Source organism: Pteronotus mesoamericanus, unplaced genomic scaffold, assembly GCF_021234165.1.
Source record: "Pteronotus mesoamericanus isolate MK-2021 breed Mesoamerican mustached bat unplaced genomic scaffold, CSHL_Meso_final contig_163, whole genome shotgun sequence".
Lineage (NCBI taxonomy): Eukaryota > Metazoa > Chordata > Mammalia > Chiroptera > Mormoopidae > Pteronotus > Pteronotus mesoamericanus.
This window is the reverse complement of record NW_026555064.1, coordinates 20,209,023-20,225,515: the sequence shown is the minus strand read 5'-3', so window position 1 is coordinate 20,225,515 and position 16,493 is coordinate 20,209,023. Positions and strand designations below refer to the sequence as shown.

General features: G+C 59.4%; 1 protein-coding gene across 1 annotated transcript in view; it reads left to right on the top strand.

Moving 5' to 3' along the window:
• SYNPO2 (synaptopodin 2) overlaps positions 1-16,493 on the top strand; it is a 103,680-nt gene that overhangs the window by 71,282 nt on the left and 15,905 nt on the right. The window contains exons 2-4 of the mRNA XM_054563611.1: positions 1,571-1,722; positions 5,131-5,942; positions 8,271-10,432. Coding sequence (XP_054419586.1) covers positions 1,571-1,722; positions 5,131-5,942; positions 8,271-10,432 — 3,126 coding nt within the window. The remainder of the gene's footprint in view (positions 1-1,570; positions 1,723-5,130; positions 5,943-8,270; positions 10,433-16,493) is intronic.

Genomic DNA, 16,493 nt, shown 5'->3' with positions numbered 1-16,493 from the left:
GGCCGCCCCCTCAGCCCTGCTCCGCGCTGGGGAACCGGCGCGCTGGGCGCCGTGTGACTCACCGGAGTGCCGAGAGCCGGCGAGTCACAGGGCCACACGTCTGACCCCAGGACCCCCTTCAGGGCTGGTGGTCTTTCCCCAGCGACAGGAGGCTTGGGGACCCGGGACGGGTAGCCCCGGGCATGACTGGATGATAAATTCACGGATGGAGACTCAGCCTTGTCACCGCTAGTGGTCCGAGGGTCCGGACTTCCTCTCATTTTCACAACGAGGAATATTTTCGGGCCCTGGCCGGGTAGCTCAGCCGGTTAGAGTGTCGTCCTGATGCGTCAAGGCTGCGGGGTCCACGCCTGGTCCGGGGCCATGCAGCCATCAACCAGCGAACGCATCAACAAGTGGAATGACAAATTGATATTTCTCTTTCTGTCTCTCTCTCACCTTACCACTCTCTCTGAAGTCAATCCATAAAATTTTTTTAAAAAAAGTATTTTCAGGAGTTAGAGTTTTTGCTCACATGCCTAGTGAACCATTATCCAAATTCCAACAATATGTAATAATACCCGATATGAGGTAAAGACCTTTCGTGCACTCCTAAGTGTATATTCTTCCTGCTACCCCTGTGAGCAGGGCCGTTTGGGGGAAGCTGCGCATTGCAAGGGACGTGCCTTTGCCTCGGGGGCCCTGCCGCGCGGTCCTGTGGGGCTAGCAGTCCCGCTAGAAATGGAGAGATGGGTCCTTAGCCCGACTTGGCAGCAAGTGCCGCCGCAGGTGGTGAGCAGGCTCCCGAGGGCACACGCTCTCACTGCTCAGGCCAGCGGAAGGGGCACCGGACGCCGCGCGCTGACCTCGCGGCGCATGTGAGGAAGGCCGATGACTCCTGAGGTGACGCTGGCTCACTCGCACACAGTGACACGCTCCACCCCCCGGGCGGAAGGACACACTGCCCTTTCCCCCCGCCCAGCACACGTTGGGACGACAGCTCTGTTAGCCTGGGGCGGGGGGTGGTCACTGGCTTCCCAAGGACCACGTCCCCCTCTCGCTCTGCAAACCCACGGAGCTCCCTTCCCCGCGGTGCTGGGGAGACTGTCTTAGATGGGGAGCCCCCCGCACGGCCCCCGACAGCTGGCGCACGCGCGCCTTTGCCCTGCGACAGGCTCGTACGACTCACTGGACTGGGAGAACGCGCGCTTTGACTGGGCTCAGACTCACCACGTGACGTAGCTGTTTCTGCTGTGTGCTCGCTCTCAACACATCTCCCCATTCTTCTTGAAGCTTTATTTCTTGTGTGATCCTCCCTCCAGACTGGACTTCCTCTCCTCTCCTGTTTATGGACAGCGATACGGGTTAGATGTGGACATGATGGCGTAGGCCATGTTGTGTGCTGGCGGCGGGGGGGGGGGGGGGCACGTTTAAGATGGTCTCACACGTTAATAGGCGGACACAGGATTGGGCCGATGTTGTAGCTTGTAGACCCCTCTACCTGTCCCAAATGCAGGTTTCTCAGAGATGGTGGCACGGTGTGTACAAGGGACATGGTCGTGACCATTGCCTCCTTTTTCGCTCCCTTCAGATCCGAAGCCAGAGCAAAGCCTCGGGGTCCGGGCTGTGTGAGGGCGATGAAGTGGTCTCCATCAACGGCCACCCGTGCGCCGACCTCACCCACCCCCAGGTCGTCGAGCTCATGGAGAGCGTCGCGGACTCTCTGCACATGCTCGTCAAACGGTACGGCGTGCGGGGGTGAGGTGGGAAAATCGGGGACCGGGGTGCTCCGTAGAAGGTGGGTATCATTGCACAGAAGAACCACCGTGCTGGGAAAGTGACCATTGTAATGCACCGCAGTTTCTGGTTGGTTGGAAATTACCTGGAAAATCTTTGTTTCAAAAACTGTGTTGAAAATCTTAGTTATTTACAACTAGTTTCTGGGAAAGCTCAGCATGTTGAGTAGAGTTTACTCCTTCCAGGTCAAGGTGGGTGGCAGGTCAGGGTCAGGAGCGTGGAATTCCCAGATTCCCAGAGGAACTAAAGACATTTCAGTGTTAAACCATCACTCCTTACGCTGATTTCCTAGAGAAAGAAAATGCCTAGGAGAAGGGAGGGAACAGCAGCAGGAAACCCTGAGAGCGGCCGGCTCCCGCCTGCTGGGCCGGACAAGGGGTGGTGGTTGAGCACAGTTTTCCAACTGCCAGCGCAAATCGTGTGTTAATCTGATCTTCCCCGACCCACCCTCCGCACTCATTGCTTCAAAACGCAGAGGCAAAGTTTAAACACGAAAACACCAAGGGGAACCATGAGGCCCCGGCCGCACCCCGGTCCCACGCCGTGCGGCGCGTGCGCGGCCCCCCTCCCCGGCCTCGCGGGGAGGCCCTGGCCGGCGCACCGTGAGGACCCCCCGGGGGAGGCTCGGCGGCCCGGGCTCCGGGGGTCCTCTCACAGCGCCCGCAGGCCCCCTGACTCCGCAGGGACCCGGCCCACAGTGTGACCCCACGGACGGCCGTTCAGCACGCTGCTTCCACTTCCCTTCCGACGTGGGCTCTCTGGGGCCGGAATCTTGTGCAAATGTAAGAAATGGGGCTGTATTCTCAGCATCTCCCACCCAGACACGTGCCCACCGCGCCCAGCGTCTGGCCCTCAGGGCACCGCTTGGTTACGGAGCCGCGCTGGCTCTGAGACGGCGCCTCCCGGGAGGGCGCCGGGGCCGCCGCGGCTGAGCTGGGGGCGCGCCATCTTCACACAGGCCTGACAGCGGCCGACCCGGGGGCGGCAGCGTTGCTGACCTGCTGCCCTCCAGGGTCTGCGTGAGCTGACGGCCGGTCCTGGAGCTCGCGGTGGCGGGACACCCCTCCGCGCCCTGTGGGCCTGCCACGGCTGTCCCCGGGAGCCCCGGGGCGGGGGTGGGGCTTACCGCGGAGTCCCAGGGACACATTCGCCCTCAGAAACAAATGACTAGTTCTGGGCTACTTTTACTGACTGGAATCGTGATTATTATGATTTTTCTGTTAAGTATTTTGCCTTTACCAAACAGGTTATCGATGATATTGAAAGTGGAATCCCCATTAATACCCATCAGAAGGCAGTCGCCCTATCATTGCCATCATCATTGCCACCGTCCTCGTCACCGCCACCCTCGTCACCGCTCTGGTGTCCGAGCGAGCTTTCCTGGAACTAAATCGCTCTCCCACTCCCAGAACGGTCCTCACCGGTCCCACTAGAGCTCAGGTGGCTCGGCTGCCCCGAGACAGCTGGGTCAGGCCGTCTTAAAGTGCTTCTTTATTATTAGGTCTTTATTACCTGAAATTGTATTAAAACAAGATTTTTTTTAAAACTATATCATTACACGTTGGTGAGAAGGAAATTTTACCCTTCAAGGTTCTTCCGCCTGGTCTAAGATTTACATTGACTTGAGACAGAGGAACAGGAAAAAGAACCACACTTAGTTCTGTTTGTATGGACAGGGGCTCCTTAGGACTAGGCCCCAGGGCAGGGCGGGCTGTGTGCCTCCCTGAGCTAAGGAGATGGGGCTTCGGAAGGGAGGAAGGAGCAAATGTGTGGCGGACGAGCGTTTGCAGGGCCGGAGGAGGCAGAGGGCGCTACGGGCCCTCCGCCCCGGCCCCCACCCCCCACCGCGGTGCCCGTCCTCGGGAGCCGGCTCTGCCGATGGCTGTGTCCGGGGAACGGGCTGTCTTGGTTCTCCTGGCCAGTGAGCCGGGGTCCGAGGCTCTTCCTCTGTCTTTTGCTTCTTAAAAGAAAATAACCCTCCCACCAGAGAGACACATTTTCGGGTGTCACACTTTGCTTCCCGGCATTTGACACCTAACTCGTGGCGCTGAGCGCCTGTCGACAGACGGCCTCCCCCCGGCCCCGCCGCGGCCTCCCCTCGCAAACCGCCCTGACCGCCCGGCGCCCTCACCTCCTACACAAGGAGACCTAGTTTGCTGTCTTGGTGTTTTTACAATACTACATTATACTTTCTTTTTTTTTTTCATTTTTGTATTACCAGGAAGCTTTACAGGGTACATGCTTAGAGAAGGTTGCATTTCATTTGATTGTTTCTGTTTAGTTCAGTTTAGTTTTGCTAAATGCAGTCAAAAGCAACGTCCGGAGTAGTTGTAAGATTAGTCTGAAATGGTGTGACCGCAGAAATCCTAAGGTAAATCCCCTTGAGTTGACCAGAAGGAGGACCCAGTCCTTTCCAGGGATGATCCTGTGTTAGTCAGGGTGCAATTTGAGGAAGGAAGAGGGGAGCAGAGAGACGCTGCTGCTGCTTAAAAAAAAACTAACTTAGGAAAGGGAGGCCCGAGGGCCTCCGCAGCAGCGGCTGGCCCTTCTGAAAGCAGTGAGGGTTTCATGGAGCGTTTAAGCAGGCGGGTGTGGGACCCCCCAATCGACATCGCTTCTTGCAAACCCGAATTTGCAAGACCCAAGTGGGAACGTTCAGGTCAAAATCAAAGCGTTGTGGCGGGGAGACCTGAGCCCTCAGCTGCAGGTGGGGGGCAGTTTGGCCTCAGCGGCAGTCCTCCCGGGGGGGCACTCCGCGGGGCAGGTTCGAGGGGTGGGGGGACGCGCGCGCAGCACCAACACCCCGCGACTTGGGCTCCACTTGTTACAAAGCACAGCCCCCGGGCCTCCCAGAAGGGCCTGCATTCATTTCATCCCCTTCAGGAAAGCCCAGCCTCTGGCAGCATCAGGGAAATTGTCGGTGCGTTAGCCTGGCTCCGGGGCTGCGGGACAGGTTCACGGGACCCTGATGCCCAGCCCTCAACGCGGTCAGCGAGACAGCGAATTGCGTTGTTGTATTATAACAAACACAGGTTTTTAGGAAACAACCAAATAAGCATAGATAAAGAGCATCCATGCAGCTATGACCTGCCGTTTTAGAAAAATAAAAGCTGGGTTTAGGATGGATTTAAGTTTTAGGATCTCTTGTAAGCATTTTTGCTTGGCTTTGAAGAAAAGATTCCCTGGAAGGCCTTTACATAGTCATGTGACCTGTAGCCCCTGGTGTTTTGGGGTGGCTGTGGCCGACACTTGGGGGGCGGCCCAGGGACCAGGCCCCGCATCAGCCACCGGGAGGGTGTCGGGAAGGGCGGGGGCACCCAGTGTAACTGTCTCAAACGATTTTTCTGTGTGCAGACCCTCCGGTGGGATGAGTGAGGCTTTGGTCTCTGACACGGACACCAGAGTCCAGCAGCATGTCCCCCGGGAGGGGTGCGTGCAAAGTACCACCCTGCAGATCCGGCCGGCCCCACCCAGCCAGGACAGGGAGCCGCGCATCGCCCCCGCCGGGAGTGGAGCCGCCCTCGCCGAGGACCAAGGATGGGGCCCTGCTTTTCCTGGGAGCGGAAAAGAAGAAACAGGCCCGGGCTACCCTGAGACACCCCACACGCCGCACGCCCTGCGAGGATCCCCCCCGGACGAGCTGGCCTCGGGGGAGAAGACAGATGCGGGCTGGCCGGGCCCTGTGGTGGAGCTGCAGCTGTCCCTGTCACAGGAGGTGCACACAGGCGCTGGTGGCCCTGTGGTGGCTCTCCTGGGAGCTGAGAAATCTAAGTGTCCTGACCCAGATCCTAACTTAGACCGCAGCGGGATTGCCCACATAAATTCAGCCCCCTCTGGGGAGAAAGGGGGAGTTTGTCTGAGGTCCAGCAAGATCATCCAGATCCGCAGCGGCCGAGCGCCGAGAGTGGCCCCGGGGGAGGAGGCAGGGGACCCGGGGCTGCCCCGAGTGGAAGTGATCTTCGACTGCGCTGCCAGGCAGCAGGCAGAAGGGTGCAGGCTGCCGGCAGGAGCAGGGGGTGTGGACTCCCCGGGGGAAGGAGGGCCGTCGGAAGCACCTCCTTCTCTGGTAGCCTTTGCTGTCTCGTCAGAAGGCACGGAGCCGGGGGAAGAGCCGCGCTGCGGCAGGGATCACAGCAGACCTCACAGGCACAGAGCACGCCACGCACGTGAGTCCTGCCGGGCTGCGAGGGGCTGGGGGCCTGGGCTTCCTGCCGCTGCCTGCCGCTGCCGCTGCCGCTGCTGCATGGACTGCTTTTTCTTTAGTAGATTTTTTTCCTCCGTCTTTCATGGGCCCTTTTAAAAAATCCTTAATGCACAAAAGAGCAAACATGAAATTGTGGGCAATACCAGTTTCTGAACTGGAAGCAGCAAATGGGACCTTGGTGACAGAGTTCAGAGTTTTTAAGGCACTTCTTATACCCGCGAGGCACAGGTACAGATCAAGACAAGGGCATTGTTCCTGTTGTCTCTCTGAAGAGTCTCAGAATGTTGCCATATTTTACATTCAAATAGCATTAGGGAGCTTTTGAAGGAATGCGGACTCCGGGTTTCAGTGTCAGACGCTGTGGAGTCTGCTGCTCAGAGGTGTCTGTGAAATACAGGCTGCACCGCTGATACGAAAAGCAGATCCTCGTTTTGAACCAAATCACTGTGCAGCTTGATGATGTTTGCAGAAGCGAGTTGACAGACAAGGGCATGTGGCATCCCTGGCCGCTACATGATCCTGCCCGTTTCGGAAGCCCTCCCCGCGCGGCGGGGCGTCCCATCTGCCTCGGGACACCGGACCCAGGCTCCGGGGCCGCTTGGAGGCATCTCAGTGTCCCCAGGCAGAAAACGCACTTAAATGCAAGCTGTTTCCAGTAGCTTGTCTTACCCAGAGGGGGGATCAGAGGGAGGAGAAGGAGGGTACGAAGGGCAGTCAGGTTGCATGAGTTTTGTTTTTTTCTTTCCTCTCTCCCACACGTTTGGAATGTCACGGGAGGAGGGAAAGGCTGAGGGGCAGAGGCGCTCGGACGCCTGCAGGACCCGCAGCCGCGATGAACCTGGTTATTCAAAGTAGCAGATCCAGTCTTCCAACCCATTGGCATTCCTTTCCAAGCATATTTTTGGCCCAGCCCCTTGGAGCCTCATTGGCAAGTGTGGGCAGTCGTTCCACTCACTGCCAGCATCTGTGGGCATCGTCACATTTATAGATTTCGGACAAGTGTGTCACAGCAGATACGCATACTTCACGCGCTGGCGGCGACGTCGCAGCCAGTGTGCGGCCGTGACTCCCAGTTCAGGAGCGAGTTGTTTCACGCCAGGAAAACGGTGCCTTTGGGGGCGGCCATGCACCGGATCGTCCTCTCTTAATAAAATGTCATTGCCAGTGACGAGCTGTAACTTCGTTATTAAACTAGCTACTGTGATTCTCTTTCTTTAAAAATTAATCAAGTCTGATGTTTCAGTATGAAAAGAGTGGATTTTTCAGTCATAAAATACTCAAAAAAATTTTTTTCTGACATTTCCACTTAACCGTTTCGAGCAGTTCAAGACGTATTTCTGAATCATGCGCATTATCATTGTATGATGATCATAATTCATCGATGCTATAGACTACCTTGCTTTCCGTTTCTTTTTATAACAATAATGGTAACATTTTAAATTTAATTTTTTATCTGAAAAGTGTCAAACTCTCATTTTAAATGTTTTAATTTTGGTGTCAGCTCTCACCCACAGCTAAAAGGACCACTAATCATATAATTTTTGAGTGTGGCCAAGATTTACACTTATTCTTGCTGCAACTGAAGTAGTATCATAATTCTAAAATAGCAACACATTACAAACAAAGTTATCTAGACAACTTTGGAGCTCAGATTCCTTACATTCACAATGATCTAATGTCCTGACTTATTAGAAATCATGATTCAGTACTTTCAATCATTACTCATTTAGCTTTTCTGAATTTCTACTAATTCGCTCTCCATAAATGGAAGGACTTTGGAGGGAAGACAAAGTCAGCGGGGGAAAAAAAAGACAACTTGAATAGTTAAAGTCATTACGTTAAAACATTAAGCTAAATAACATTTCTGCCCCCTCCCCCACCCCAACTTTTAAAAAAAAAATCCTGGAAATAGTTTTCTGTTGACATTTTATTTTTTTAAATCCGGAAGTACAAAGACGTCTTAACCTGTTTTTCAGAAAACCCTGTCCTTAAATGGTCTCCTTTTCAGCTTCGCTTGCACCTCACTACCGAGGCTCTCCGCCGGGCTCCGGCCAGGGCGGGGGGCCCACCGGACGGTGGTGCTGACACCCGCGCTGGCACCTGCGCGGGGAGCCCGACTCTTCACAGCCCGGGCGGGGGCGCAGCGCTGCCGCGGGGTCGCGGGGTCGCGGGGTCGCAGGGTCGCAGTCGGGGGAGGGCGGGAAGGAGCGGGCTGGCAGCCCCGGGCCAGGTGGGGGCGCCGCGGGGAGCCCGCCCCGCCCGCTCAGTGTGACTCTGTCCCGCCCCCCAGGGCTGCGGCGCAGCGAGAGCCTCTCGGAGAAGCAGGTGAAGGAGGCCAAGTCCCGATGCCGGCGCATCGCACTGCTGCTCACGGCCGCGCCCAGCCCCCACTCGCGGGGCGTGTTGATGTTTAAGAAGCGGCGGCGGCGGGCCAGGAAGTTCACGCTCGTCAGCTACGGCACCGGGGCGCTGCGGCGGCCGGAGGACGCGGGCGGCGCGGAGGACGGCGACGGCGACAGCCCCTGCGAGGGAGCGCTGCTGGGCGCCAGCGAGTCGGACGGGGACGAGGAGCTGCTGTCGGACAGCGACGACAGCGCCCAGGTCGTGGCCTTCGACTGGGATTCCGGGCTCGGGGACATTGAGAAGAAGCTGACCGGCGGGGACAAGATGGAGATGCTGCCGGATACCTCGGGCAAGGGGGCCCTCATGTTCGCCAAGAGGAGGGAGAGGATGGACCAGATCGCCGCCCAGAGGGAGGACGCGGCCGGCGCGCAGGCCGACGGCCCGAGCGCGGGGACTTCCTACCGACCTGCGGAGACGGCCCTGGCGCCGGCGCAGAGCTGCGTGAGCAGGAGCTACATCGAGGTGAGCCCCGGCCCCGGCCTCGGGCCCCAGCACAACGGCTTCGGGGCGGCGCCCTACACGGCGGAGGCCCCGAGGGTGGCCCCCACGAACAGGACGGCCCGGCCCTTCCCGGGGTCCGGCGCTCAGCCCGCAGCCGCCTTCCCCCCTGTCCGCAGCGTGACAAGCCCCACGGCTGACTTCCCCGCTCCCCCGCCCTACTCCGCGGTCACGCCTCCGCCCGGAGCACCGGCCCGCCCAGCGAGCATCCCCGGGGCCGCCCCCGCGCAGCCCCCGCCCTGGCCGCAGCCCGCGCCCTGGTCGCCGGAGCGCATCGCCTCTCGGGACGAGAGGATCTCCGTGCCTGCCAAGAGGACGGGCATCCTGCAGGAGGCCAAGCGCCGGAGCACCGCCAAGCCCATGTTCACGTTCAAGGAGCCCAAAGTCAGCCCGAACCCCGAGCTCCTGTCGCTTCTCCAAAACTCGGAGGGCAAGCGCGGCGGGGTGGCTGGGGGCGACTCGGGCCCGGAGGAAGACTACCTCAGCTTAGGCGCAGAGGCCTGCAATTTCATGCAGAGCCCCTCGGCCAAACAGAAGACCCCCCCTCCCGTGGCTCCGAAACCGGCAGTCAAGTCCTCCTCCCAGCCGGTGACGCCGGTGACGCCGGTGACGCCGGTGTCTCCAGTCTGGTCACCGAGCTTGGCTCCAACCCACCCTCCTGCCTTCCCCACAGCCGCCCAGTCACAGGGCACAGTTGCATCATCCATCAAAATAGCCCAGCCGTCCCCCACTCCTGCCCGGCCCGCCAGTGCCCTCAGCCTGGCCGGTCCCTTCCGGGGACCCCAAGCAGCAGTGGCCAGCGTGAACTACGCCGCCAACACAGCCAAGCCAGCGGCCCCCGTGCCCGCAGGGGGCGCCGGGCACACAGGTGCAGCGGGGCCGTCCGGCGAGCTTCCCGGAATGCAGGGCAAAGGGGCCCAGCTCTTCGCCAAAAGGCAGTCGAGGATGGAGAAGTACGTGGTGGACTCGGACACCGTGCAGGCCCACGCCGCCCGCGCCCAGTCCCCCACCCCGTCGCTCCCGGCCGGCTGGAAGTACTCCTCCAACGTCCGTGCGCCGCCGCCCCTGGCCTACAACCCCATCCTCTCGCCCTCCTACCCCCCGGCCGCCGTCCGGTCCCAGGCGTCGGCCCCGCAGGCCTCCAGGCCCAGCAAGAAGAAGGGCAAGAAGCCCCTCAACGCTTTGGATGTCATGAAGCACCAACCGTATCAGCTGAACGCATCCTTGTTCACTTTCCAGCCTCCAGATGCAAAGGCTGGTCCCCCGCAGAGAGCACCCACCAAGGCCAACTCGGTGCCGGCCATGAAGCCGGCGCCGCCGCCCGTGGCGGTGAATGCCGGCTCTCCTGCCAGCCTGCAGGGCGCGTCCGCGTACTCGGCGCCAGCGCGCAGCCCCCCACCAGCCTTCTTCCCGGAGGCCGCCTCGCCGGTCAGCGCATCCCCGGTGCCCAGGGGCGTCCCCGGCTCCCCAAAGCCGGAGTCAGCCTCCACGTCGTCTCTTCTGGCCCCGAGGCCCAAGTTCTCAGCCAAGAAAAGCGGTGTCGCCGTGCAGGTGTGGAAACCCTCGATCGCGGAGGGGTGATCGTGTGGCGGAAGCTGGTGTCCGCTTTGCTTGAAGCCAGTCGTGTGCAGTGTTACTCGATTCCCTGCAAATGCCTAGCAAGTCCTCCACTTACTTAATTTCAGGTGTCACCTCCCAGTGTGGGTCCAAGGAGTGTAACGTTGTCAGTGAGTCGAAAATCTAACTCAGCTGGACATCAACCACATTTATCTTTTTTGTGCACTTAAAAACTCCGGGGACACGCCAAGCAGACACATGCCATGATATTAAGCAAGCGGTACACTTAGGGTTCCCGCGGTAGCTGCGAGACAGGCTGCGATCGGCACTACCGAACGTCAGGGCACAGCCCGTCTGGAGCAGGACAGCCGTACTCGGGTGCCAGGCCCCGGCCGCGAGCATGCCGCACGCGTGCAGTTTCTTTTTTAAGTAGTGCTTTATTGCTAGCATTAAGGGATGAGAAATGTATCGAGGACAGGGATCGGTTGTGGCCGGTCAACCTCAGCCACCCGGGTGACTGCACCTGGGGGCGGTTCGCATGTACGGGTTTAGTTAGGGGGTGAGAGAGGGGGCACTGATCTTTATTGAGCACTTAGGATGGGTTCAGTTCCGAGCCAGATGTCTGACGTACACGAACTCATTTCAGGAGACATCTTCAGAGTAAACGGGCAGGGCAAACGGGCTGCGCACCCTTAGGCAGGGATTCCCATCGCCCCCAGTTACTCCGGGGACTGAGGGAGCCCGTCGCTAGCCTCCCAGGGGGCCCGCTGGACTTCCTGGGCTGCGGCAGAGTGCAGAGCCGGGCAGAGTGCAGAGGGTGTGAGGACGGCTCCGGATCGAGGCCCGAGTGACCGCGGCCTTCCCGCGAGCCCATGTGGCTGGCGAGAGCAGGGTCCCGGCCCACGGGCTGATGGTGAAGTGGAGGAGCCGGTGTGCGGAGGCCCGAGGGTGAGCGCACGCTGTGGTCAGCATCGCTTCCACGTGACTGCGCAGGTTTTTTCCCCGTGTGTGTGTGTGTGTGTGTGTGTGTGTGTGTGTTGCTTTCTGGTAACGGCCTCTCCCACTGCTGCTTGCGGTTCTAATCTTGCACCTTCACCTTGTTTCTTCCTTTTGGTGGACCGGGAGGATTCAGACAAGGTTACCTTGGGGTTCGGATCGGCCAGCAGTGTGCCGCCACCCAGCTGGCTGTGAAGTTGGCCAAGCTACTGACAGGAACCCAAAGACCTTTGCTTGTGTCTATTTTAAGTCCGAGTCTGGCCAGCCGTGGCCTGTGTTCACCGTGAATTCATGTAGAGAACCGCAAAGCATATGTGAGAGCTCCACGGAGACCCCGCCTCCCCTCGGGGCTCAGTGGAGAGGCCCCCCCCCCCGCCCCTGCGCAGACTGGCCTGGGGCCGGGCACAGGCTGCTGCTCCCTGTAGCCCCGGAGCGCCGGCCTCCCTCGTCCGTTCTGCACTGTCCATCGACTCTGTTTTTCACTATCCTATTAAAAATAGTATTTTCTTCTTTATCTGTATGTTTTACTTAAAAAAAAAAAAAACCCTGTCTATGAGCTGTTCTGACCTCTCTTTCTCTTCTCTTGCCCCCTGAACACCTGCATTTCCTTTCTGTGAGCACATCCGTTTCTCCGTAAAACAGCCACCTTCATATTTCTAAGACACGGCACACCAAAGGGAGAACTCACACAGCTACGGAACAGTGGGGCTGATTCTTCTGCCTTTTCTCTGGAACAGTTTCCATTGCCTTGGGTCGCCATTTACCTAGAGGCTACAAACACAGGGTGTAGTCTGTCTCTCCTTTGTCTTTTGGGGACGTCGCCGAGGAGGTGGGTACAGGAGGGAGGAACAAGCAGCCTGACCATGCTCGCCACCGCTGTCTCTCCTGCCGTTCCCTGCAGAGGGAGTCTGTTGAGTGCTGTGCGTTTCACATTCTTTTCTAATAGAACAACCAAAAAAGGCTTCTTAAGGTCAGGCATGCAAGGAGATCGTTTTTTATCCTTTTGCGTTCCTCACATAGCATTTAAAGAACGGCATGAATTAGAGGAAAGATCATGGAGCTCCAGGCCGTCTGAGATCATCGGTCCAGAAGTAGCCTGGGAGGGTGACGACCCAGAAGTATCCCCAGTTGTCCAGTGGCCTGCGGTTTGCAGGCACGACAAGTGTCTTTGGTCCACTTCCTGTTGGACAGGTGGTGATCTCAGCAGAGCCGCTTTTGGGGTTTGTGACTAATGACCTGATGAACATGACGGGGACTGCCACGGGGTTCCCCAAAGCCTTCCAGGGCGCATGCCAGGCCGAGCGGCCACGGCCCCAGCGGGGTGCTGGGGGCGTTGGTCTCATCTCCGCTCACACAGCCCCAGACTGCGGACGGGTCCAACCTCGTCGTGCGGGCTGGGCAGCGGCGGGGCGAGGGGCCGAGCCTTCTCCCTGGAGAAAGATTCCTTTGCCTTTTCTCCCTGACCGGGGCCCCTGGGGGCTTACCTGTAGAGTAAACTGTCTGTGCCACCTTTCTGTGGTGATGACGTCAGCGAGGCAGGTGGGGGACCGGGGAGCTCAGTGTCCTCCCACGGGGTGCCCTTTGCGGCCCGAGTCGGGGGGGGGGGCTGCGCTGGCTGGTCGTGGGCTGGAGGGGACAGTTCCTGGTGAGTGTTTAGCACCTTGCCCCTCCCCCTGTGCTGCGTTGGTGGAATGTCCGGACAGTGCATCTGTGAAGGCAGGTCCTCACCGTCCGCACCAGCCGCACGCGCGCGCGGAGCGCCGGTATCACGCCAGGCGCACGGGCTGACTGCCAGCCGTCGTGCCAACTCAAACCCTCTCCTAGGCGGCCGCGCGAGGTCCGACCGCGCTCGTCTAGCCTTCAGGGGGGCAGGGCGAATCCCCGCTGGTAAGACGGGGGATCCTAACATTGCCACTGGGATCTCAGGACATTTCTTGTTTTCTTTCTGTTTCAGTAATAGACACATCTTGTTTCAAGAGAGGGAAAGACATGCCATTCCGCATTGCGACTGTTGCTAGCATAAACCGTGCACTGTTAGGAATGTGTCTCATAACACACACCTGGGCCGTCCTGAAGCAGGTGAAGTCTGTGCCGCGAAACGTATCTAGTGTGATTGTTAATGATAACATAGGTCTCACGTAATCCTCACAAGCAGCAGCTCATCCTGGCTGTAGGAGAGCCGATCCTGCGGGCCTCGGAGGCGGTGCAGGGTCCACCCACGCCCTGAACTCCACGGGGCGGCCGCCACACCCGCGGCTTCAGGACCCCGGGGCCTGCACTGAAGGGGGCGGGGCTGGCGCGGGGTGGGGGGTGACCACTGTCCCGTGTCAGTTCTCGGTTAAAGGTCCTCGGAGGTCGCGTGGCTGCAGCAGGCGTCCAAACCCTCGGCAGTGTCCCAGGAAACCTCTGAGGGCTCAGGACACGTGGATGTCACACCTGAGTTTCCTCTCCCCAACTAAAGGCTGCGTTGCCTTCTCCCCTTGGAACCGGCCAGCTCACCTGTTCTCAGGGGTCACCCTGGAGCCGCTGGCCAGCAGGGAGGGTGCTGGTGACTGTCACCAAAAAGCAGCGCTTGTTTTCTGCAAAGCTAGATGGGCTCCTGGGGTTCGGGGCGGGGGGTGGGGGCCTGTGCTGCGAGCTTGCTCCCTCTTGAAATCAGAGTTGTTGAGTTTGTTTTAAAAATTCTTAAAAGTTCATGAGAAAACTATGTGAGTTCTAAGACCCAACATTATATTCCCAGAAACAGTGACCCTGGCTGGTCCCCTGTCCCCTTATCCCGGGACTCTGGGGGACACAGAGACCCATGTAACACTTCAGAGCCGCTGAAGTCATCACCAAGCATCCTGGGAAAAGGCGGAATCGGGCTCCCTGGACTTCCCAGCAGCGTGGGCCGTGGGCCAGCGGGCTGGCCGGCAGTCCCCACGCGCCCCGGCCACCGGGCAGAGGGGCCGAGGCCAGGCTCTGCTTCCCGCCTTGGGAAGTTCTTTAACAATGGATGTTTCCATGGAATGCGCGTGCACTAACGTGCCAGTGGGCACTTGGAAGTTACAGACCCTGCTGCTCAGAGGCAACCAAATGCAGAGAAATGTAATTTAAAACTTCGGTGCCAAACCCCGCTCCACATTTCTGACTCCTGACCCGGGGGGCTGCTCACTGGTAAAGCGCATCTCAGGTACAGCGAGGGAGCCAGTTTAAATGCGTTTTTTTTAATTGATCCAAAGACTTTAAATTTCCATCCTCTGGTTCTACATGTTTCCCTCCTTCCTGACATGGGACCGACACTGTGAGCTTTAATGGTGTCTTCAAGGCCCCGAATCACCAGGAGGACGGCTCCCCAGCCTGCCCGGCTCGGCCCCCGGGGAGCGGGGACCTGCGGGTGGGCCGCAGGAGCACCTGCTCTCACAGCCCCTCCCACCCACCCGTGGTCCATCCGTGGGGGAAAAAGAAAAGGACTGAGACTCGTTCTGAGCTGAAAAGAAATGCACAGCCCAGGAAAACACTGAGCAAGTAAAGAGTGAAAAGCCAAGTGTTTTGTTTGGTTTTTTCCCGCAGGAGGCGTGGTAGAAGCCTGGCAACCCTCAATGTCTTTGTTGGGTGGAACCAATGCGTGGAGCACTGAGGACGCGGGGGGAGAGCGTGGGCGCCGCGTTGGCCCCGTGCACCAGACATGGCGTTAGCTACTTTTCCCGGGTGGTGGCGATGGCTGACGTTGGCCGAGCACAGACCATCAGCCCTGGATTGTGCCAAGTCTCTTCCATAGGTGGTCTCTTTTCCAATTGACGTATAATGACATACAGCGTCATGGTCCCGGGTGCGCGTCCTCGCGATGCGCTGTGGGGTGCGCTGTGGAACGGCCCTCACAGCGAGTCCAGCTCACGCCTGTCCCCTCAGAGAGTCTTGGGTGGTTTTCCTGTGATGAAAACCTCACGCCTGCCCTCATCAACGCTCCTCACAGAGACACGGCCGCGTCGACCGTGGTCGCCACGCTGCCTGTTGCGCCCTCAGGGCTGGCTCGGCGCGTAACTGGAAGTGGCCCCTGGGGCCCCGGCAGGCACCGCCCCCCCCGGCAGCCGGCACTGATGGCCTCCATCCATCGGTCGTCCCTGTGGGGTAGGTGCCGCGTCCCCCCGTTTATAGGCCACAGGTGGCACAGAGAGGCCGACAGCTTGCTCCAGATCACTCAGTGTTCAGCAGGGACCCCGCCTGCCGTGTGGACCGGCACTGTGACCAGCTGCCTGTGAGTCCCCTCCTCAGCATCACCCTGAAAGGGGAGCTGCTTGTCCCCGTCCCGTAGATGAGGCCCCTTCTCCGACGGTCTCTCCGCTCACCAGCGGGGGCTGCCTGGGGCCTAGATGTGGGACACCCGTGTCTCTGGGCAGCACCCGCCCCGGGTTTCCATGGTCCCCGTGGGCTCGGCTCCCCGAGACCTGGTCATGGTGCACCCCCAAACCTTCAGGAGCCCACTCCCACGTGCTTTCTGGATGGCTTTGGCTGAGTGGCATCAGGAGGGACCCCTTGTGTCATACGGTCCCCACAAAGGCCGACGCTGGGGCAGAAGGGAGAACCAGTGCGAACGAGAAGCACCCGTTTCATTACAAAGGGGTGGGCAGCGGCTCTGGATGTGCCCCCAGTCCCTTTGGCGTGCTATTTGAAGACGAACAGGCGCCATGCGTGCAGCTGGGAGTGGGGAGAAACGGAGCCTGTAAAACCAGAGCCGAGTCGGGTCCGCTTCGGAGGAGGCCCCGCCCCACGCCCCCTGACGGGGAGCGTCTCGGCAGGGAGGGAACGGGGGTGGTCCACTCGCTGCTGCCCCGGTGATGGCCGGGGGGGTCCTAAAGGGAACAAAGCTGCCGGGGCCGCGAGGGCTCCGATGTCGTCTCCCTAAGCAGCCGCTGTCCCCAGCCTCCGGGCTCCGCCGTGTCCCCAGCTGAGCTAGCGCCTGGCCGGGCCCGCGGGAGGCAGCCCCTGCTGCCGCGTCCTCGGGGGACGACGTTTCCGTGACTTTCTAACTTCCATTCTTCCCGATAGTGTCTCTTCCTCTATGCCCCACTGTCACTGT